At 51.1% G+C, this 23286-nt stretch overlaps 2 protein-coding genes across 2 annotated transcripts in view; one reads left to right on the top strand and one right to left on the bottom strand.

The window, feature by feature from the left end:
* Positions 1-8179: 8179 nt before the first annotated feature.
* LOC119103861 (elongation factor 1-alpha) lies at positions 8180-12645 on the top strand. The gene is made up of 3 exons (XM_037227534.1): positions 8180-8254; positions 9132-9305; positions 10932-12645. Exons 2-3 carry the CDS (start codon positions 9162-9164, stop codon positions 12168-12170), a joined length of 1383 nt encoding a protein of 460 aa, XP_037083429.1. The 5' UTR covers positions 8180-8254; positions 9132-9161; the 3' UTR covers positions 12171-12645.
* A 7141-nt stretch (positions 12646-19786) lies between these two features.
* Positions 19787-23286, bottom strand: part of LOC119102355 (box C/D snoRNA protein 1) — a 40092-nt gene continuing 36592 nt past the window's right edge. Inside the window, exons 2-4 of the mRNA XM_037225725.1 lie at positions 21690-21833; positions 20922-21032; positions 19787-19964 (exon numbers count right to left, since the gene is read on the bottom strand). Of these exons, the coding sequence (XP_037081620.1) occupies positions 19787-19964; positions 20922-21032; positions 21690-21833 (433 nt within the window). The remainder of the gene's footprint in view (positions 19965-20921; positions 21033-21689; positions 21834-23286) is intronic.

Raw genomic sequence — 23286 nt, 5'->3', positions numbered from 1 at the left:
CCAGCGGCACAAGTCGGTGGAGGAACGGAGAATAACGGACGACTGGTCAGTAAAATGCACCGACTGGTATGCGGGCGTTTCTGCTCGCGCTGTAGTGATGATGACGGGGTCGCTGACCACTGACCAGTGTATCCTGGGATGTCAGTGGGTATGCTTTTAGGGGAGGAGGGGGGGGGGGGGGGCTGAGCCTCCAAATGCTGACCCGAGCCCCCTCAATGCTCCTCTGATGCGCCCAATGCATATTGCATATGAACAAAAGGAGGATGCTGGGTCAATGACATGCAGCAAGTGTCGGCACTGTAGGACGCTTGGCGCTTAAACGCATTAATGTCAATGTCATCACTATCACCATCACATTGGCCTCCAATGGAAAGTCATCATTCCTTCATTTTTGAAACCGACCAAATAGTTTGTATCTTACTTATGATATCAGGGACGCAAACCAGCCGAAGTCCGGAGAGATGTCAGGATCTGGAAGCCGGTTAGGTCAGGTTCACTGGTTCAGCTTCATCCCCCAACCGATTTTAGAAAGTGTCACACCAGAGTGTACATTTTCACGAAAGCCTGCGTGGATCATATTTTTTGGTAGGGTTGGACCCCAGCCAGCATCGTATTCCCTACGACCATGGAACACCTGAGATATTTTAGTATTTGTACGCTGTCTTCTGGGGAACGCTACGTTCTGAAACGTGTTCATAATGAAGGAGTGCGGTGTGGCAGCCGCCTTCCATGGAGCCCGTGCTAAGATCGGAACTTCGGCTGTCAAGATGAGGACGGATATTGCACATACTTTTTAGCTTGGGTTAACTCATCCCCTGCACGATTGTATGATTACGGGATTTTTTTGCATGATCGTGTGAAATATTACAAATTTGAACTGATGCCGTTTTTATGGCGTTGCGATGAACCATGGATATAGCAGAAGTGTAAACGGCCCATACATTTACGATTCGGAATATCGACAAACATCATACTCACACGCTAAATGGAAGGGTAGAGATCACGTGTAAGCGAACGGCAGAGGCCGGTATTGGCACGTCTTTTACGGTGACCTTAAGTCCTATACGATGACATGCAACGCCTCTGAAGTCCATACATAAACACCCGTTTTTGTGCATTTTTGCGTTCAGCGTCGGTAGCAGTAGACGCATAGATAGGCAGCGACTTCAACTGTACAGGCAGCGTAACACACTGCATACTGCTTGGTGTCTTCGCCCTTAGCCAATGTTTGTGCACTACTGTATACACAAACGGGCGACAGCGCTGACACGAAACGTTGCAACCAGTCAGCGGTAAGGCAGTAAGTGTCCCAGCGCCTTCTCTGTGGGCACCTCGCTATTCGCTGAACAGAGGCCGCCTGCAAACCACAAACAGTGACTAACGCAAACCCCAGCATTAGCAAAGCACACCGTAAGGTGGGCAGAGGTGTTCCTTCGTCGACAGGCAATATGGAAACGCAAGAATGTGCTTGCACAATCTAGAATGCGGGATTCCAGTGGCGGCAATAAACTGGCCTTCATCGCATGTGACCTGGACACCTGAACACCTGGTGACCCCGTCACCATGCGCCTGGACCGTGAAACAGAACACCACTTCCGGAAACGGTCCGCGTGCGTGAGAGCGTTTGGGCGAGGAGAAGGGGAGGAGGGGTGGGGGAGGCAGGGTCCAGTCTGCAGAGGTCGGCTGAGCCGGCGGGGAGTCCGCTGGTCGGTCGGCCGGGGGGGGGGGATTAGGGCTGCCGGCGCCGGCGCCGGTCGGACCCGTGTGGGCCGGGGCCTCGCCGCTAATGGTCGGTGCTCGACTACCGCGTGCTCACCACGTGGGTCGCGCCGCGTGGGTGAGACTCGCTACCGCCGGTGGAAAGTACACGAGGAGTGGGATCTCTTCGATGACTAAATGGAAGGCGGGGTGATTTATTGTCGAGCTGGGAGATGTGCTGCCCCGCTGCCTAGCACTTATACAGTCGTGTGTGAATACAAAAACCCTCACACTGGAGATCAGCAGTGGGGTATGGCCGATTATAGATAAGGACGAGCTGTGCATGGCTTTGCTCTATCCATACACCAACGCTCGGCAAGCATGGACGTTTTCAAAGACGAAATGGCAAAAATCTGCTCTGCCACCTTGCAAAGTACACCTGATGCTCCAGATTAGCCAAAGTCCACGCACCTATGGTCTGACATAGACACGCAACATGCACACTGACATTTTATTTACGTATTTGTATGCACGCGAGCACCCACACACACGGCAATCTGTCATTGTTCTGGCCAGGGGCTGGCTGGGCCGTAATCCGAGGAGGAGGACCATATGCAGAATTTCCGTGCCAAACTTAAGACATTTGTAGAGCCGTTTGGCCTGAAGCACAGCAACAAGCATGAGTACGCGTAAAATCACCAACAGTTTTCAAGGGAGCCTCTCTCCATAGGGTCTGGTAGAAACTGGGGACAAATTACACAACGCTTGCTGGAACAAAAGCATAGTCACACGTGAATAATCACACATATCTACACATAATTACACATAGTCATGGTCTGCAAGCACGTGAGAACAGCTTTATTTCTTTATCCATACAAATGCTCCACAGTAGGGATGAGCCCCGCCGCATGTCTGCATGTGTTAATCGGGTACGGTAATGATCATGATGGTATTGGTGTGCAGTACTTTGCACATAAGAATTCGGCACAATTCCCTAACATATGGGCAATTTACTTGGCAGGTTGACGACGGCACCGCGCTCGTGAAAGAATTGTTCGCCGCTGCATGGGACTGTTGAAAACGGGATGGCTCAGGGAGGGACGAATAAATTTTGGTGCTATCTCGAAAGGTGTAACGCGATGTTTGTCCATTGGCAACTGGCTTTTGCGAAAGTTGTCATTTTATCGCACGAGACGCAGTCCGAGGATATCACTGGCAGAACCCTCTTGAGCGAGTAGCGACTTCACAACATGCATCTGTTCGTGGCATGCTTCAAGACGGATAATGACATCGTCAACAAAATTACCTGTATCATCAGTGATAGTTACATTCATTAAACAGCCGCAAAGATAAGGAAAACGTGTTTCTCCACTCGCCAAGAAAAGGCGCATTCCACGCTGGAAAGTTTCTACCAGGTACGGCCTTCAATGTGTATTGCAAGTCCTCGCGACCTTGCATGGGAAATACCTGCATCGAAGTGGGGGTACCGTTAAACGCCAGACAGGACATGAAAATCTGTAATGCCCAGAACAGGATCAAATCTTGTTATCAAATGATCTGTTTCGCAGTGGCAGCGACCGCATTGCTGGTTAGTGAATAGGTAAAATTTGTGCGCTTCAATCCTGGCTCATTTGTCAGGCATGTTCACACCATGTTTTTGCGAATAATTATGTAAGTTGTTTCGTAATTCACGCAGTTAAGCCTTACCGTTTCATTGCCTTTCGTAGACGCACTTCTCATCTACGTGACGGCTGATGAAATCCGAACAACGAAGCAATGCTTGGAACACAGTTTTAGATGGGGAAACACGTCGCAGTTCGCAGTTACATCAATGAATATAACTGCTCGAATATCCAAGGCAATCCAATGCTGGTCAGGGGTCAAAAAGTGAATGTCATTGAGGTTACGTTCCTTCGGACAATGACGGTAGCCGGACTCTGCCAGAGCTAAGCATTCTCCCGTCTATCACCCGACGAGGAAATCAGCCCCGCGCCAAGACTTCTGACAAAATCTATGGTCGGAGGGCCACAGGTTCCCCGGTTTCAAAGGCGACTGGTTGGAACTGGAATCACTGAGTACAGCTCGAGTGTTGTCTGTTCTTTCTGCATTCGGTTTCTTTAGCTGAGACGTCAGTGGCCATCACGGAAAGGATAAGGCTGGAGGCGGCAGACGTGTTGGTGCACGTGACATCCCATACCACACTCTTACCGTAGGCAAACGGAAATACGGCCATCTCATCATGACTTTAACGTCTCCCAGATCGAAGCCAGCAGGTTCCAGGATAGATAGGATTCCTGCTGCCTGTAACGCGTGCTGAATTGCGTCATTGAGTGCTGTGTATCTGGGCAATCGTCCAGTCAGAGAGCCCTTTGTGCCGTTTGAGGACACCTAAGTCTATGAGGGCCTCTATATCGGTCAGACACCATAGGCACCAAACAGTAGGCTCCGTGTCAGTCTGGGCCTGAGGGCCCATTTGTCAAGCAGGGAAAAGATTGGGACCGCGATTTACATTCGGCGGGACCCTGTGTCAATGATGGTCCCCTTTGTCGGCCAGGGCCTTACAGTGGCTGACAGGGGTTCCTGTGTTGCCAAGGGCCCGGAAGAGTAACGCCCGAGTAGTGTCCGAGGAGGCCTGATAGGCCCTTCGAAATCGACGATCAAGGGCCCAATTGAAGGGCTAAAAGGCCCGGCGGGCCAAAAGGGCTGATTGCAGATCACAATAAGGATTCCGGCCCATAGGGCCGCCACCTCAAATGTCAGTCAGAGGCCTCCTGCATCGATTGAGAACCCTCTGGCACAATGCGGGCATCTATTTCGACCGGAGGCTAAAACACCTGACAGTTGGCTCCGTGTCGCTCTGAGCCCCGGGGGGTCATTTTTCTAGCTGGGACAAGGGCGGGGCTCGCAGTTTGCATTGGTCGAAGTTTCTGAAACGATAAGCAGTTCCTTGTCGATCGCGGGCCCACAGTGGCCAGTAAGGGGTCTGTGTCGGTAAGTGGCTCTGAGTCGGCAGAAGGCCGTGTTTTAGGGGTCCGAATGGTGCCGAAGGGATCCAAAGTGACCAAAAATGGTCATAATGGCCTCTCGGGGTCAAAGATCAAGGGCCCGATTGGAAATCTGAAGCGCCGTTCAAAGAAACTCATCGCTAGCGGAGAGTAGTATTATCTTTGAACGCCGCGAATTGATTTTGAAGAAAAAAAATCTGCTTCTTCCCACCGGTAATGATGAGTAGCAATATCTTTGAACGGTACGATTTGCTTTTGGAAAAAAATGAAAACATTATTTACGAAGGTCTTTCTCGCACGCTCAACATCCACCTCCTGGTGTTATGTGCAGCGGCCAACGCCGCTCAGTTTACGAAAACTGCAGCCGCCATCTTTGCTGCTAAGCTAGCGCACAGAAAAAGTTAATATCTAGTGTTACAAGCTGGTTCTCTCAAAGGGCGGACGTTTATGGACTGGTCTTTTCTTCATTTTTTTACCCAAATTATACCCACTCAATCAAAAACAAATGAGTCCCCTTACCATTTTTGGGGCAAGGGAACCAGTGGGCTAAACACTAGTGGGCAAATTATCGTTCTTGGCTAAAGGCTGAAGAGCCCTTCCGTCCCACCGTGGGGTACCTACCAGATGTCATTCTAGCGATACGGCGGCAAGTTCCCCTGCTCCATCCAGAGGTCCTTAAAGGTATCCAGGGCCGACGCCACTGGGGAGGGGGGAGGGGAGGGTGGACGCGTCTTCCGCTATAACACTGATTTTCACTTAGATGTCCACACTGCCGAGTTTTACTTAAATGAAGTTGCTGTACATCGGAAGGATTACATTGCTACAAAGCTCTTACGGTGCTAATATACTCCAAAAGACCGCTTGGCGATATACCCTTTTACTAACAGGGCATATGCAATCATTCCGTGTCTGGAGTGCAAAGTCGGTTTAGGAGGTGACTGGACCATCACGTGCTTGTAGCCTATGAATATATAGCATTGCTTAAAGAAACATGTGAAAACTTTTTTTGTAGTGTACCATGTACAGTCACCACTTCCACCGTCGTGCTTTCACAGAAGCGTTAGAACCCAAATAGACAGAGCCCTGCAAGTTTGTGCATGCCTCCTGTTCATCGCACACATTGAAGCGTTTGCATATAAGCGCCTTGCATGATAGCACCAGTACTTGTACAACGTACAATGTACCAGTACTTGTACAATGTTAAATAATTTGCTGTTGTCGTCTCTGAGCAGATGAACGTATAATACCCCTGACAGCAGGGTAGGGTCATCCGAGCAAATCTCTGAAGTGCCCAAGACAATTGTGGCGAGCCCCAGCGCGATCAAGAGTGTTCGCGCGTGTTAACAGAAAGGGCACTGAACGGTGTAGGGTCCTCCGCAGAGGACATCAAATAGGAAGTGTCCGAGATCAATGTGGGGGCCCCTGGGCATCGCTTGCCTCGTGAGTTCACCTGAGTGAGTTCACGTACATGCCAACACACCCCTGCGAATTTGGCGTGTCTAGCCCTCTTAGTTCCTGAGATCACAAGGGGGGGGGGGGAATCAAATTGACGCCACCCCTCCTGAGCGAAGGGTGTCCAGCTGGCCACCCGGGCGCGTGTTTAAAAGACAAGAAGGCACACAGTGCTGAAGCGTAGGCGGCCGCCGGGGGCATGCAGTTGCATTCGGCAGCCGCCCGGTGCGGAAGCCGGCGCTTAGTGACAGTCAACCTGACGCGTTCTAGGTGCAGTAAACCGCTACCACGGGCCGCGGCTCAGGTAAGGTGATGGGAGGCCTCCGCGTGCACAGAAATACGAACGCAGAGCGGCGGGCGCCCCACCGACACGCAGTGCACGGAGCACATTATCACAGTTCAGTCGGCGCACCATCTCCGCCACGCTCCACCATCCCAGCGTTTCTAGTGCAGACATGATGTGGCCGCAGCAGCGGATGCCGGTCACCAGCCTGGCGGCAAAGTGGATTACCTTTCAGATCCGGCTCAGATGGCAGTCGGCAGCGCCTCCCACACGGACAGACAGTATTGTGTGTGTGGGAAAACGGTCGAGCTAGCGAGGAGCGTCAAAAGGGCGCGGGTGAGGTGATGTCGAGCCTTGAACAACGAGACGAGTATGGCGCTGCAACGCCGGACAACCTCGACGGTGTGGGTCCCTCAGATCAGGTGATGGTCCAGGAGTACACCCAGTTCCTTCACTGCTGTTGAGGAGTGGGTAGTTGACTTATATGACTTACGTTAATTTGAATGGGCCCCAGCAACGGCGCAGAGCTTTCCGAACAAGCGGAAGTAACTGGAAATCAATGTGAGGGTCCCTCGAGGAACCGAAGTACCCCGGCTAGTAACCATATGGGGCCCAACAACAACGGAAAGAGCCTCTCCGGCAAAACGGATGAATCCGTGGAAAGTGATTGATCAGGAGTAGCCCGACAGGTTAGCATGGCGGACCCCGAAGCATAGCTTAAGGCCTCAAGACAGCGTAATGAACTTAACAACCTCCCCATGCAATACTCTCTCAATAAGCGGACAATTATATTTGCCTGTTCTTGGACTCTTCACTTTCGCCTGCAATTGTTCTGGGTCGCCTGAGGCCCTAAGGACGTCCAATTTTGTTGCGTTTTGGAATTAAAGAAACTCCGTCCGTACGGTTAGTATCGGCCCCCTTTGGGCACAAGGGAGGGGAGGGGGATATGGTCTTGTGGACCCCTTTGGATCCGGCGCTTTCTAGCTGACAAAGAGGTCTTCGGTTCCTCATCGACTCAGGGGCCCCAATCCGTGCAAAGAGGCATCTGAATGACCTTTGAGGGCCCGGCAATACGGGCTGGCCCCATTGCACAACCTGTCAAAGACTAACATATATATATATATATATATATATATATATATATATATATATATATATATATATATATGTGTGTGTGTGTGTGTGTGTGTGTGTGTGTGTGCGTGTGTGTGTGTGTATGTGTGCGTATAGGCTTATAGGCCCCTTGCCGGCTTGATGGCGGCTACCCCGCGGCCTTGCCCTGCGGCCCTTGACAGGGACAGTGAAAGTCAAACTAAACCGGAAAGCCGATGGCCATGTTTGGTTGTTCCTTTCCAGTTTTCGGATAAATGGTAAATGCTAGATGTTCAAAAGATCAGTGCTCATCCCCTGGCGTGTTCTCCCGTAATTAACACACCTATGCCCTCCTATGGGGATAACGGCGGCCGCATACGTTACGGGTTTGTTTGGTTAGTCGGAATGTAAAAGCTGCTTTTGTATTTAGCTGCCGCATCTAGTTTTTGTTCTTTCACCAGAAATGCCTCGCACCCCACCACTTGGTGCAATATTTGACGTCACTTCCGCTCTGACTAAAGTTTTCACAAAGTTTCATATTACATGATGTTTTGGGTATTTTTATTGATTCGTTACTAAAAATAAAAATATTTAATCGGTAAAAAAGTGTATAATTTGATAATATTCATAACAGGCATTTCTTTGTGGGCCTGGCTACACCCAAAGGATTTCGTCCAGTAGCACCACCTACTTCCGTCCTCTTTCTAAGCCGGCTCCCTGGCAGGTAGGACGTGCGTGGAACTGTGGGATATTTGTTGGCAATGTGGCTTGAATCTCCGTTGTGTTGTTCGGTATATCGGTGTATCCTAACCGCGTGCCAATTCTTATGCGTGAATGGTTTGAATGTCGTTGCTGTGGCGGTTGTGTTGTAGTTCTCCATCATTCGGCCGGTTACGTTCGCCCTTGTACGGCGTAGGCCGCCGCGTGGCTTGCGGAATACGTCTGGGAGTCGTCTGTGTGGGGTTTGGTGCACATTTCAAGCCGGCTTTAGGAGCTGGACGTGGGTATTACGAAGCCTTTGTATTTATTTTTTATTTCGGTGTCGATTTGGTGGCGGGTTTGCCATGTGTCCTATGTAGTGTGCTCAGAGCTATTGAGGTTCATTGTGTTATAGTGTGACTGGAAGCTCATCATAATGGTAGTCAGATTAGCAGACTTGTCAGATAGCTAAGGTTGTTGCCTGTGTTAAAAGCAGAGGCCTGTTTGCTGTGGCCTTTGCCTTAAACAGCTGTTACAATGTAGTTGGATTTCAGCTGGTTTCCCTGGGTAATTAAACAGGCTCAGCTGGTTTAACTTTGCATGCATGGCTCTTGGTTGTCAGGTTTGTTCTTAATGTTGATGGATATATGTGGAATATGTCCAGGATGGCCTCAAAATTTCAAAAGGAGTTAGCTGCAGATCAGTTAGTAATTCAGGGTGCCTGGAGCTGGTGCCTGAAGTGTTTTGTCCAAAGCTTGAAGGACAAATGTATTGGTGAACAAATGTGCCAGGAAGAATTTTCCATCTTGCTTATCAGTATTCTGGATATCAGGTCTCTTGACAGCAATACTGCATGGAGTATAGTACATTTGAAAAGGTTTGACAAGTGTTTTGCTTTTCAGTCTGGGCTTGTGTAGTGACAACATTCCACCATGGGAAAGGAGAAGACCCACATTAACATCGTGGTCATTGGCCACGTCGACTCTGGCAAGTCGACCACCACTGGCCATCTGATCTACAAGTGCGGTGGCATCGACAAGCGTACCATCGAGAAGTTTGAGGCTGAGGCCCAGCAGGTAATAACAGAAAATTCTGGGGTTTAGAATCTGCTCAGATTGTATGATTGCAAGATGTGGGTTATGAGTGGGCCCAGCATGCTTATAAGGCATTTTTTGGTATTGCTGGATGGGTAGGGGCTTTTACGAGAGCTGTCAAATATGGGTTGTTCAGGTGGGAGCTCTTGGTGTAAGTGGTAAACTCAATTGTGGTGTCAGATTGAATTTGCAAAGTTATTCAGATATTAGGTTGTAAGGGTGATTTTGTGTGTTCTCCTTGAATAGTTATACTATAATACCAGGATTGAAATGACATTGAAATGACCATACTTTGGCAGCATAGGTGTGGGATGGACGCATTTCTTTTCCACTAGAAATTAAGCTCTTGCACCTAGCTTAAGATCATACACCAGATCAGATCATGCTAATGTGGAACTAGTGTTCACCTTCACTGGCAAAATGTGTGGTTTGATTTAGCTTTGTTGTACATGTAATGTACATTATACATTTCTTCATCCATTTGTGGCATGCATTTTTTATGCTTGGGACAACATGGTATGAGATGCCTAGTCTCTGAGATTATACTCAACTAGCCAAACTAATAGATTTTGTATAATTGTGTTTGTGTGTTACTTATTTTGACCTATAGTTTTTTTATCAGCCTGCTTCATTTTGAAATGCTGGTGTAGGTCAGATCTTAAGTTATTTGGAGTGTGTGTAAGTGTGGTTTGTAAAGCTGCATCATTCATCCTCATAGAATGTGGATTGGTGCCAGTGTGTGTGTGTGTGTGGTTGGGGCTTTACAATGCACTCAGCTACTGAGGCTATATGGCGTCGCCTGCCTCCCACCATAGTCGGAAGGGCGGGGAGTCAAACCCTGTACCTGTGGTTTCCTAAATGCACAGTAACCTATGCAGACATGCTAACCACTACACTACTGGCACCTGCTTGGTGCCAGAATACTCTCTGCTTGCTGGATATAAGCATTCCTTTGCATTTCAGATTTGCTCCATGTGTAGCAGTATTTAGACAACATGGAGGTGCATGCTCTTAAAGTTTCTGAATGTAATGAAGCATATTGGGTAGGCCACATTCCATGTGCCACTTTACCTGATGGTGCCCAAGCCTTTTTGCCTTTGGATTTTGCCACTGGAAAGTTGGTGTGTGCTGCATCATGTGGTCCACTTCCTTCTTCTTCCCAGGTTGCAATGTTCTTCAAAGCTTTGGGTTCAGGGTAGAATGTGGGAGACTAGTGTTGGATGGCAAAATGTGTGGAGATGTTACCCACAAGTTGTACTGGCATTGCTTTGTTTGGGGTGGGGTACCAGTGCTAGGGAGGTTATAGCCAGAGATTTTCACATGTTGAGCACATTCCGAACTTAAGGGTCATTGTTCCTGGCTGGTGGGGTTTCTTCAGTCAATTTGTGATGGTTGCTTTTGCACGTCTACCAGCCATCATCGGGCATCCACAGCACTAGTTAACATGCAGCAGCCCATCGTGACCACTATTCTGAGCATTGGTGGTTTTTTATCCAAAGATTCTTTGGAGCATAGAGATGTTGATGGCTTAGTCAACTCCTTGGTGGCACACTGTTTGCTTGGCATTTCTGAAGCTAGCTGTTCTAACATACATTTTTGCTGTTGCAGATGGGCAAGGGCTCCTTCAAGTATGCCTGGGTGCTGGACAAGCTGAAGGCTGAGCGTGAGCGTGGTATCACCATTGACATTGCTCTGTGGAAGTTTGAGACCGCTAAGTACTATGTCACGATCATCGATGCCCCGGGCCACAGAGATTTCATCAAGAACATGATCACTGGAACCTCTCAGGCTGACTGTGCCGTGCTGATCGTCGCCTCTGGCGTCGGTGAGTTCGAGGCTGGTATCTCCAAGAACGGCCAGACCCGTGAGCATGCCCTGCTTGCCTACACTCTGGGCGTCAAGCAGATGATCATCGGTGTCAACAAGATGGACACCACTGAGCCCCCATACTCTGAGGCCCGTTTCAAGGAGATCGTCACTGAGGTGTCTGCGTACATCAAGAAGGTCGGCTACGACCCGAAGACTGTCGCGTTCGTCCCCATCTCTGGCTGGCACGGAGACAACATGCTGGAAGCCAGTGACAAGATGGGCTGGTACAAGGGATGGGAGACCACTCGCAAGTCCGGCAGCAACTCGGGGAAGACTCTGCTGGAGGCTCTGGACAACATCGAGCCGCCGTCCCGGCCCAGTGACAAGCCCCTGCGCTTGCCCCTGCAGGACGTCTACAAGATTGGCGGTATTGGAACGGTGCCCGTGGGCCGTGTGGAGACCGGTACTATCAAGCCTGGCATGATCGTGTGCTTCGCCCCCAATGGCCTGACCACTGAGGTCAAGTCTGTGGAGATGCACCACGAGACCCTGGCAGAGGCCTTGCCCGGCGACAACGTGGGCTTCAACGTCAAGAACGTGTCTGTGAAGGAGCTGCGTCGTGGCTACGTCGCATCCGACTCCAAGAACAAGCCGGCGACTGGTTGCGAGGATTTCACGGCCCAGGTCATCATCCTGAACCACCCTGGACAGGTGTCGGCCGGCTACACCCCCGTGCTCGACTGCCACACGGCTCACATCGCCTGCCGGTTCGCCGACCTGCAGCAGAAGGTGGACCGTCGTACCGGCAAGGTGACTGAGGAGGCCCCCAAGGCCCTGAAGTCTGGCGACGCCGCCATCATCAAGCTGATCCCGAGCAAGCCCATGGTGGTGGAGACCTTCACCGACTTTCCGCCCCTGGGTCGGTTTGCCGTGCGCGACATGAGGCAGACCGTGGCTGTCGGCGTCATCAAGGCGGTCACCCCGAAGGTGGTGTCTGGCAAGGTCACCAAGGCGGCCGAAAAGGCCGGCAAGAAATAGGTAATTGCCTCCCACATGGATACCACTTGTTCGATCGCAAGTGTTTGCTCTCCGTACCGCAAGAAGGAATGCGTTTCTTTTTGTGCTCCCGGACCATTCGGTGTGAGAAAGCTTAATTGTTCATTTTCTCTGTCTCAGTGGCTTATATCGCATTGTCACCGCAAGGAGTTTCGGAGGAAAAGAGTATGTGGATACTAGCCCATCAGTTTTTACCAACTGACCCATACTCTGCTATCCATGTGATTGTCACCTGGGCTTATAAATATACCTATGGCCTACCCGTAGGCTTTGTGAAAGGGTATTTCTCACGGAAGGGTGTGTGGGACGAGAGGCGCCGGGTTGGGAGTATTTGCACTCTGCTTCTCCAGACGTCTGTGGGGGTTGGTGGAAAGAGCATAGTCAATCGTGGTGTCTTGATTTGGCGGAATTCGGCGTTCGGCAATTTTTTTTAGGCAAATAAACTTACCGCATGTAACGTCTAGTGATGTCTGAGAAGCCAGTAGCTCGGCGGCATCTGTCATGGTGTGCCGGAGAGTGCCAGGGGTGGAGCTGATGGACTAATTTAAGTGGAAGTGTCACGATTGACTCCCATAAAAAACGGGTGCCAGATGCACCGACAGCCGCACATGAGTCTGGCGGGGTCACCCGGCGTGCAGCATCGTTCCGGCCTACACGTCCGCAATAGCGTGGTCGCAACAGGGTTATTGCGACCGACATTGACGCTTTAAAACTGCGCGAGTCCTGATTGTGAGCGGCACCTGTCGAGACGAGTCGAGCCGCCGCGGCCGCATCAGCTGTTCCATTCCATGTACCTACAGTGACGTGGCGCGCCGGTATGCCGGGCCGGCCGGCGTTGAGTCACCGCCGGCCGCTGCCAGAGATGGCGCGGCCCCGCCGAATGGATCGGCTCGTGACGTCACGCGCAATCGCGATGGCGGCCTGCTCTCACGGCCACGTGGCGGGCACCGTCTTGGTCGCGGTGACAACCGGCGAGCGTGCGGACCGCCGTAGCGGCGTGGGCGGGAGACCTTTGATACGTGGAGCGAGAGACAACAGCTGCTGGGCTATTACGAGCGAGGCCGCGGACGGAGCGGGCCTTGCCGATGCACTTTCACGCCCGCATGGGCAGTTTGTGCTTCCTGCTGAAAAGTTGTACCCTGGGTTGGCGCAGGCGGAAGGGCTTTTGGAGCACTGCCGCGCTCTTCCCCCAGAGTTACGGAGTGGGAGATATCCAAGGGCCGCGGAACATTTTAATCGCAAGGACCGCCTACGATGCGATCCCGACAGGGCTTCCAAAGTATAAAAAATGGACTCGATGTCTCCATATCGGATGGATCTTCAGGCATGAGAGATCCCGAGTAGAAAACACCTCTTAAGCGACGAAGCCTTTTTTGGCTAAAGCCTCTTCCTTCGTACTCGTGCTCAATATCCTACCCGCCACGGCACTACCCTGAGGGGTGGCTTGTGCTATACTCGCACGCCAACTATTGATGTTCAGCGAAAGGCTGGCCGGCGAAGTACCGCCTCGTACCCTTGGTTTGCATGCATTCGTGGCCGGAGTCTCTGACGTCGCGTCCAATGAATCAGTTGCAGTTTCCGTGAGGTTTGTGGTTTCCAGTGCTCTTAGGCCCAGGGGGTCTTCAATTGAACATACGGACAGTTTCAATGTCAGAAAACTGGCCAGGCCGATTAGACTCGGCTGCCACGCCGTTTGGAAGCTGGTGTCACTTCAGTTTACAAACGGTTAGGAGCGTACGTATTAAGTTTTGTCCTCTTATGACATTGGTGGATGCCACGATTGACTGGCTGCTCGACAACCAGGACTGGTTAGCTAACCCGACCATGCGACAGCTTATGTAATTCGTCGGCAACCAGTGGCGTAGCCAGGATTTCGCCTAAGAAGAGAGCAAATCTGGGCAGAGAAGGCTTTTTCAGCTAACGTTCACTTTCAGCCACTTTGTCGCTTTAGGGGCCCCTGCGATGGAGATTTATTGGTACTTAAGCTCGCCATCAGATTTTGATGCCGCGAGGGCCCTTGTGTGCGTTAGGCGCCATGTTTTCATGTTTGAAGACGTCCTGCCAAAAGGCATGGGGTCCTCCTGACTGCCTTCAGGCGGGGGGGGGGGGGGGGGGGGGCATGGTCCGGAGCTTTCTCCCTTGCCAACGCCACTGTCGGCAACTAACCTTCTCAACTGAGAACGGCCATTCGATAACATCGCTTACGAGCCGGCCATGGCCTGGGTTCTCGCGAGCTCAGTAGGATATCGGCAAGCAGCGGTCCCCACGACCAGCATGTGGCTTTAACACGCTCCGTACCTCCCTTTCATAATAAGCTTACTTGCACCCCCAACCCCGCCCCGGTGCTGGGTGTCTTGCGCCATCGGTGTTCAAGGGCATGGGAGCATTGAAAGTGAGCAGGGAAGTGGGAACCGCGCCACATTCCGGCCGGCAACGTCGGTCCAGTGACAAGACATTCATTCGGAAAGCTCAGATGATTGAACGGCTCTTCGTGTATGCGCTTGTACAAGGCGATGGTAGGCGAGTCAGCGCACCGGAAATGATGTCATGGTGAAACTTCATGATTAATTCCTGGCGTGACGTTATGATCATTGCACGGAATCAGCCCTGTGCACGGGATCACTGGTGTGGCGCCTTACAAAGTTTGTAGTTCTACGGAAGGATCGAGAAGAAGCACTAGTATCAGGAATGAAATAATTGTTAGGGCTATCATCCTCGTCTAGTTTGCTGGTATGCAGGTGTGTTCGATGCAAAATGAATCTATGAATGATTCATGAACCACGCAATTTTTTGGCAAGTTGCTAGTGAATAGATTCTTTCGTATACAAATGAAATGTGAATCATAGTTTGAATATTGATCCTCCTCAAAAGGGTTTATCTGAATGAGGCGAATTCAACGCGAAGGCCAAATAAATGGATCCAGTGTAATTTTTCATCGGTACACAGTGAGTATCATCAGAATAGTACACAACCAGCATACATTAGCTGTAAACAAATATATAGTATAATATATATATATATATATATATATATATAATATGCAGTGTATATGGCAATGTATAATAATAAATATATAATAATAAAGATATAATAGTTGTCACTTGCCCATGTAAAAATCAGCGTGCAAACATGGAATGTTGAATCAATTCACTCCCTGTGAGGTGGTTTGAATCCGAACTGAAGCATTAACTTGGGTGCGAATAGATATGATTTATTCACAAACCACGATCATGACTTGAATCAAATTTAAAGCGTGCAGCAATGGCCATGAATCAATGGTGAATCGATTCTTAAAAATTTGAATCAAACAGTTCTGGTGTGCACATGAAATACACCAGACGATGGCACACCATTGCACGCGCTATCACACTAGACGAGGACGATAGTTCGAGCAACTATTCCATCCATGTTTCGGGAGTTGTTTGGGCAAGTGTCCCATAACCTCGGAAAACAGCGCCCTGTTAAGCGTTAACGTCTACGCTAAACAAAACGCTATTTTCGCTGAATTTCTTTTGTATGTTAGTTAGGGTGTGGTTTCCACTCAGCTCCTCACTGAAATTGGGCTCCAGCCCCCCCCCCCCCCCAACATTGAGAGGAAAGCGAGCCGAATCCGAGGAGAAATCCGTTTGATGACGTGTTTGCGGATTGAGTTCGTCTTTTTTCGCTGCTTCCCCTCTTTTTGCGGGACTATACGCACTATGTTAACGCGTCAAAAGATACTGTCTGTCGCTCCCAAGATTTGGGGAAGAAAGCAAGATTTCAGGAGACAATCACGAAACCATTGTGGCTAGTGTAAAGGGCGCAAAAACATTTCTTCAGTAACTGAAATTGGGGAGAGAACAAAGTTCCATGTTGGCAAAATTGAGGCGCTTCCCAGTGCAATGGTGCTCTCCTTTACTTTTTTGCTTAAAGTTGGTGCGCTGGCGGCAAAGATCCGTGGTAGGGTCAACGGGGCCCCGTGAGGGCGGGGGGGGGGGGAAGGTAAAACCATAACCACAGCTCCCTGGTTTGTTTCCCGCATCGGTAGGTGGCTGTATGCGCAAGCGTTAAGAAATTCCTTGCCAAGATTTATGTTGGATCCGCCCGACTCAATCCCGCTCGGTATGGTCGGCAATGTTCCTGTCGACTTCACCATCTGCCGATCCTTTGAAAAAGGAAAGCCTGATGGCATACGAGTGGTTTTAAATAGTAGCACGTATTGCCAGTGAAGTGCATATGTATTACTCATGAGTGCGACAGCGTATTAACGTACCCGGGTCTCCAAACAGCTATGCTGGTAATATGCATGTTACTCTTTACACATGTTTTTGTCAGATGCTTAGCACGGATTGCCGTGTTGTGAACGTCCTGACAAACTACCTTCGTGACAGCTCACGACATAATGCATTTCCGCCCGCCCAATGCCAGTGTCGTACGCAGCCCAGAGTTCAGACGTTGATGAATGTAGCGTCCCCACATGCAAGCAGGGGGCCGCCAATTGATGCATGCAGTGAGGGCTTGGAAAAGTCTATTAAGACACGGTGTGCATCATGGAGATGCCAACCAATGTTGGGTTAGGAGGCGACGCTAGGCCGACTAAGCTGACGCCAACGGCGTAGTTCTCCGAGCAGCGAAGTGCGTGAGAACCACAGCTAAACGTGTATTCGACGCCCCCAGCGTGTAGAGCAGCGCATGGGCGAGGTGTCGGAGTGATCTACGAGTGGTAATGGCTTACAACTGTCAGCTCAGATCCACTTTGTATCGTTGAGACAAACGTCAACGCTGCGCTCCAGATGGCGCCACCAACGGCGCCCTCCGCGCCGCCTCTTTGCGTAGCGAAACAGGCGAGAACCGCTGGCTGATGACAATTACGCTGGTACACGCTTGGAGCGTTGATGGAGACGGGCTACGTTACACCCCACCAAACGCGTTGACCGGCTCCCGCGGGGCTACCGCGGTCTCCGGCCAAATAAGTGGAACGCAAGGCCCGGATCACCGCAGCTAGAGATGCCGCCTTGGATGGAAGTGTCAACGTTCACTTTACCACGCATCTCTCTCACTTATCACCATGTGCTCCGCCACAAGAGGGGTGGGGGCACAATATACTGGACATCAGCATTGCGGGTACGGGCGGCGCCACAGAGAAAAACTGCAAAATCTCAGCATTACATCCATTAATTTTGTATCCGTGGCGGGTCTCCGTTAACCGCTAGAACGTACACTTCGTTTCCACGTGCAAACAACAGGTGTCGATTTCGCTTAATTAATTCGCGACGTCCTCGAGTTTGGCCAAGCTGGCGGTGGTGGCTCCATCCAGCACCCCAGACATGACCTCCTCTCAAGGTAACATGCGCCAGCCAAGTGGGCATCACCTCGAGGCAACCCGTATGCATCACATTGGGGCAACCCGTACGCACCACATCGAGGCAACCCGTCCGCATCACATCGAGCCAACACATATGTATCGCATCGTGTTGGTACATCGCATTGAGCCAACCTGAATGCATGGCATCGTGCGTCACACCGAGCCAACATGCGCCAACTAAATGATCGTACGCAGCCCATGCGGAAAATGCACTGAACGGATCCGAAAGGAGTGGCCGTTAACGCTAGTAGCCTGACCTACACTACTACGCTCGCTTCCAATCAGTGGCTTTTAGAAAAAAATCGAATTCGAAGTCGGTACTCAGCATCATACCGAACCATTACGCAAATCCGCCGAAAAATCCCTAACAGAAGCGATCCAAAACGTCACGTATTCAGCAAATGATATCGGCTGGTTTCAACGCCGACCACCAATATACCCGCGGAGGGGCAGTGCGGGGCTGATTAACGACACTTGCCGGGGGCTTATCACGGGCTGCCAACGACAGCAGCCTCGTTAAACCCGCCTGAGGGTCGGCCTGCTGCGCCCGGCAGCAGCGCCCCCCCCCCCCCCCCCCCCTCCAACGCCCCCGCCGTTAGTCAGAGAGGTCCGAATCCCCCGCACCAAAAAGCCCGAACCCGACGGCGACGGCGGCGGCGGCGGCGGCGCTGTTCCCTGCTGGCTTCTCAGCCGCCGCCTGCTCCGGCTGGGGCTGCGGCTCGGCCGTTGGTGGCTCCGGCTCCGGCGGTTCGGGCCGGGCCACCACGGCCACGCCGTCCAGCCGCGGCCGCGGCACCTTGCGGCCGGGCTCGTCCGGCTCGGGGGGCGCGGTCGAACCGCGGCGCCGCTCGGCGCGCCGCGAGCGCCGCCGCTGCTCCTCCTCTTGACGACACAGCGAGAAGAACGACTCTGCCGGCAAGAGCGCGGAGCGTCAGCACCACGGAAGCCAGTACGGTCTGATGATCGGGACGGCGGTGGCCTTGTGAGCAGATGCCATCGCGGCTACAGGTATCGGCGCACTTAGTTTACGGACCACGGACGTCTCGGCGCGGCATGTCAAGACAGGCGACCGCCCGCACGCAGCACCAAAAGCGACGCAGACATCAGAAGTACCCACACATCTGAGCAGGCATGAGCCCTTAAGGAGTCCTGTGCCATGTCAGTCATATTGTTTATGTCTAAGAAGAAAAAACGAGACATGATACTCCCATTCAAGAAAGTGTTCTACATTTGTATGGGGCTTTGAACTGAAAAAGCCATTCCGAACATCATTCAGTGCAGTTCACAGTCCCGCCCTGCCTAAGACCTGAAACCCTCTAGTTTGTTAGCTATGCGCCCACGAAGATGTTTAGACTATTTCATCCAGACTTTTTCGAGGCCATTCCAGCATGCATGACTGCTAGAGCGATGCCATTTCAATGATGTCACGTCATTGGCCAGGAAGAAGACTATCGTCGAGCCGTTGAGATTTGGCCTCCGTGAACACGATTCCCAAGTAGGGTGGACGTCAATTGGCTCTCCATCAATGTTAGGCAAGCTGTGCAAGTTCTAATCACGAATCAAGTTTGTGTTGACAAATAATATAAGGAGTTGGACACAATTGCTAGTTAATACCGAACTGAGACTTCCAATAGGGTGACTTGAAAACAGTAACGTATCTGAGTATGTGAATGCAGGTAAGTCTCTTAAACCCACAAATAAATGCACAAGAACACCGCCAGACAGGGCCAAAGCACGAGCACATTACGATATTTGGCCTGGAAACGCTTCCAGCGCAGCACTGTCAGCTCTCTGAGGGTTTGAAGTACTCCAAGGGAGTGCAAAGATGGTCATTTTGTACGGCTAGTTTGGCAGCACCTAAGTGTCCTACAAACATTCCATGACCTAATCAAACAATGACGTGTTGCAGAACATAACTACTAACTAAAGAGGCTATCTGGTAAAGTCTTTTTGACTTTAAAGTATGCCAATGGTAACAGGTGCGCTTATTTCAGCATATTTGGTGCTTGCTTCCAAATCTTCCAATGTAGAATATTCCTGTGATTTACCCCGTGGTGATGACATTCCGTCTACTATGGTACGGCCTAACGTTGCTGCGGTGCGAAGTCTCGTGGTCCTCTCACAGCCCACGATCCAATATCTGCATTCGCAGATGGTGCAGACGCGCCAACGGACAACTAAGGCGCAGACTGCCACGAGCACAGACTGAGGGTGAACAACCAAAACGAACAACCAAGCCGCTGCACCACGAGAATCACTGCGGCCCGCACCACCACCACCAGCCGCACGAAGCTTCGAACGCACCTTCTATCACGTCCTCCCGGTACTGGACGGCATGCTCCTCGGTGGTCACCACCAGAATCGGGAACTCGATCACCAGCCGGTCCTTCAGGCACGCCTCCAGCGTCTTGTTCACGGGAAGCTCAATGTACCTGGCCCACGAGGCAACCGTCACTGCCACGCCAAACGTCCGACCAAGGTCGTACGTTGAGGCGCAGCGCCACGTATAAAGGATAGCGGCTTAAAGACGGTGCTTAATTTGTGGGTGGAACGCAATTCTCCAGCTGGTATCTCATGGATAATGTGTACGAAGTGCCCGTTGCATTGATGATCGAGTGTTTCCACTATTTAATCTCGGGCTGTGACATCACATGACCAGCAAGACCAGTGCATAATGTAGCGCACATCGTGAGCCAAACAAATTAAATACAGTGACTTGGGTGGCATGCATAATGACCTTGACTTTTTGACTGTTTAACAGCACGATTTTTCTCAGATGGCATTCATGCATGCGAAATCACGACCAACTGGCACCGCGCCTTACATGCAGCAGAGGCCACTGCCACGCCAAACGCCAAATAAAATACGCACATATTATGGGTTTATTCAACTTAAACATTTGATGAAGTGCTACGCTTGCGGCGTTTTTAAGGATGTTTCCCGTATGTCACTGCAGACTTAAGCATATATATCTAGTTTGGCAACAATACAACGAGCGGAAGCTTTTCATAAGTGATTTTTTCTGGTGTGATGCAACGCAGTACTGAAAAGGGCCCGCGTAATCCAACGATATGGCGTTCGTATCCGCACAATCAGAGGATCACAGACAGGGTCGTAAAAGTAGATAGAATACAAATGCGTAGCACAACCCATACAGGTAGTGTCACATTTGAAGGCTATCGCAGGACATTACTCTAAACAATGCTTAAAATTATTCATCGCTTAAAATGACCCTAGAATACGAATATGGGCCGCACAAGACACACAAACAAATCATGATTGTTCCCTTTCAAACCTAAAAAGCAGTAAAAAGACAACTTTCCAGTGGCCGGTCACGGAACACTTGCCTGTGCCCTTGCTGAACCCTTTCTGCCTGCAAAAAGACTCGCACGGCGCGGGACTCAAGAGCGGCCCGGTAAAACTGGAGCGGATCCTCGGGCGCCAGCGCGTCCGACAGGTGACGCGCCAGCACCTCCGACAGCCGAGACGTGTCTGGAACTCTGTCGACGCCGGCAGCAGGGCCCATTAGTCAACAGGCCCGTTACCGATCCGATGATCAGAAAGCGTCCCGCAACAACTTGAGCTATGCTGTCAGCAGTACGCTATTTCTTAACACACACACCACTGGTGACACTTGAAGGCTACACTTCACTGGCAGTGGAGTTGCAAGCTCCAGACCATATCACCTGCTACCCTCACCGTCTCACCTCGCGCTACAATGCTCCAAAAGCTAGCCTTGATGCCAGCACCTCTCACTCAAACACACTCCTAACTACTTTGCAGCATCACTATGTAGCCACTACCTGGAACAGCCCTGACCACTGCCTGGAGCAGCCCTGGCCACTGCCTGGAGCAGCCCTGGCCACCGCCTAGAGTAGCCCTGGCCACTGCCTGGAGCAGCCCTGGCCACCGCCTGGAGCAGCCCTGGCCACCGCTTGGAGCAGCCCTGGCCACTGCCTGGAGCAGCCCTGGCCACCGCCTGGAGCAGCCCTGGCCACTGCCTGGAGCAGCCCTGGCCACCACCTAGAGTAGCCCTGGCCACTGCCTGGAACAGCCCTGGCCACCGCCTGGAGCAGCCCTGGCCACTGCCCGGAGCAGGCCCTGGGCACTGCCTTGAGGAGCCCTGGCCACCGCCTGGCCGCCCCCTAGAGTCGCACCTGTCGTCAGTGCGTACTGCGTCGGCCAGTGGTAGGCGCCACTCGACCCGCCACAGCAGGCAACCCGTGTCCGCCTCCAGCTGGCTGGTATTCTCCAGCCGCCGGCCGAACCCCTCCGGCAGGAAGTCCAGCCGCACGCCGCGCCTCTTCGCGGCGCGCCGCAAACGGTACTGGTACGGCCGGAGCAGGGGCGCGGCGCCCTGGCGGCTGCGCGCCGGCCCGCTGCGGCCGGCTGCCTCCACTTGGCGCCCCAGCTCCTCCAGCAGGCGGTAGTCTGCAATAAGGTCGGCAGCATGTCATGAGGTGCTCAGCTGTATGTGGTTCCACAGTCATCATGCTAAAGCTGCCCTGACTGACAAACCTGTGGTATCACTGCAAGAGACCAAAGCTTAAAGAGGTGGATGGCACCAGCTGATGATAAGGAAGGTGAATGCCCATTGATAGTTTGGATCTTGAATAAATGTGGTATAACTAGGCCCCTCTTCAAAAGTACCAGCCTAGCAATGCATGACCACAACCAAAACAAATGTTAGCATACAATGACTGCCCGCTGCAACAAATGCAAGCTATGCTGGATTGGAGAGCTGTATATGTGGAAATGTGGCAGCAAGAAAAATTGCATCCTCTCAAAGATAACATGACAATCAGTCAGAGCACACTGCCTATCATACAGACGCATGACAAACCATGTGACTACATGGTATGCAAGGATGACAACAATCTGTCAGTAATAAACTCACCATTTAAGATATCAAGATCGTTTAGTTGTGACATAGGCTTGTACTTCACTTTGTCCCTTTGACCTGTGCACATTGTTTGTGCCTTGTGCTGCTTGATGCATGGAAGGCTGCAAGTCCTCCACAGGCAGCCAGGACAAGTATATTTTGCTGGGTTGGCACATTGCTGGCAGGATTCCAGCTTGCTGGCAAAAATCAGACCACATATTTCTTCACACTTTTCATCATACAACAGCATATGTAACATAAAACATTACAGATAGAGCAATACAGGCCTGCAAAAAAGTGTTCAGAATACTATGCTATCAGCCAATGCACAGCTATGTGGCCAGTACTGTCTTGGGTCTCCATAATAAAATAGCATCCTGACTTCCACAATGGTGTGTTTTAAGCAGGCAATGTTGATCAGTAAAAGGTGCCTATACTTCCCTAAAAATGTACCAATGGCTCAATTTTCCCACACATATGCCCTATTGCAGGGCACTGCCCAGATCTTTCCCCCCACCAAAATTTGCACACAGATCTGCCAAAAACCCTTCTTTTAGTCAATAGCACAGGTATATTCCATCAAAATTTTACTGGATCTGAACAATATGCATCACTGCTTACACTGCTTTGTAAGCTGAACTGCACATCATTCTAGATAATATGCCATGCCAGTGTATATCATTACTTAAACTCATTAATATCTGCCCAAGCAGTTATATGCAATTTATAGTTTATTCCCATCAATCACTTAGTGACAAGTCCGCATCTGTTGCTGTTAGCTGCAATAACAATGAGTTACGGGGGTTTCAGCGCGCCATGTCACATGGTGCTTCGACAACGAGGTAGGCCGGGCTTTACACAGCAGCAATCAA

The sequence above is a fragment of the Pollicipes pollicipes genome, unplaced genomic scaffold (genome assembly GCF_011947565.3).
Source record: "Pollicipes pollicipes isolate AB1234 unplaced genomic scaffold, Ppol_2.1 Scaffold_5724;HRSCAF=6776_pilon_pilon_pilon, whole genome shotgun sequence".
In the NCBI taxonomy this organism is placed as follows: domain Eukaryota; kingdom Metazoa; phylum Arthropoda; class Thecostraca; order Pollicipedomorpha; family Pollicipedidae; genus Pollicipes; species Pollicipes pollicipes.
The sequence above is the reverse complement of the archived record's forward strand: the minus strand, read 5'-3'. Positions and strand labels throughout refer to the sequence as shown.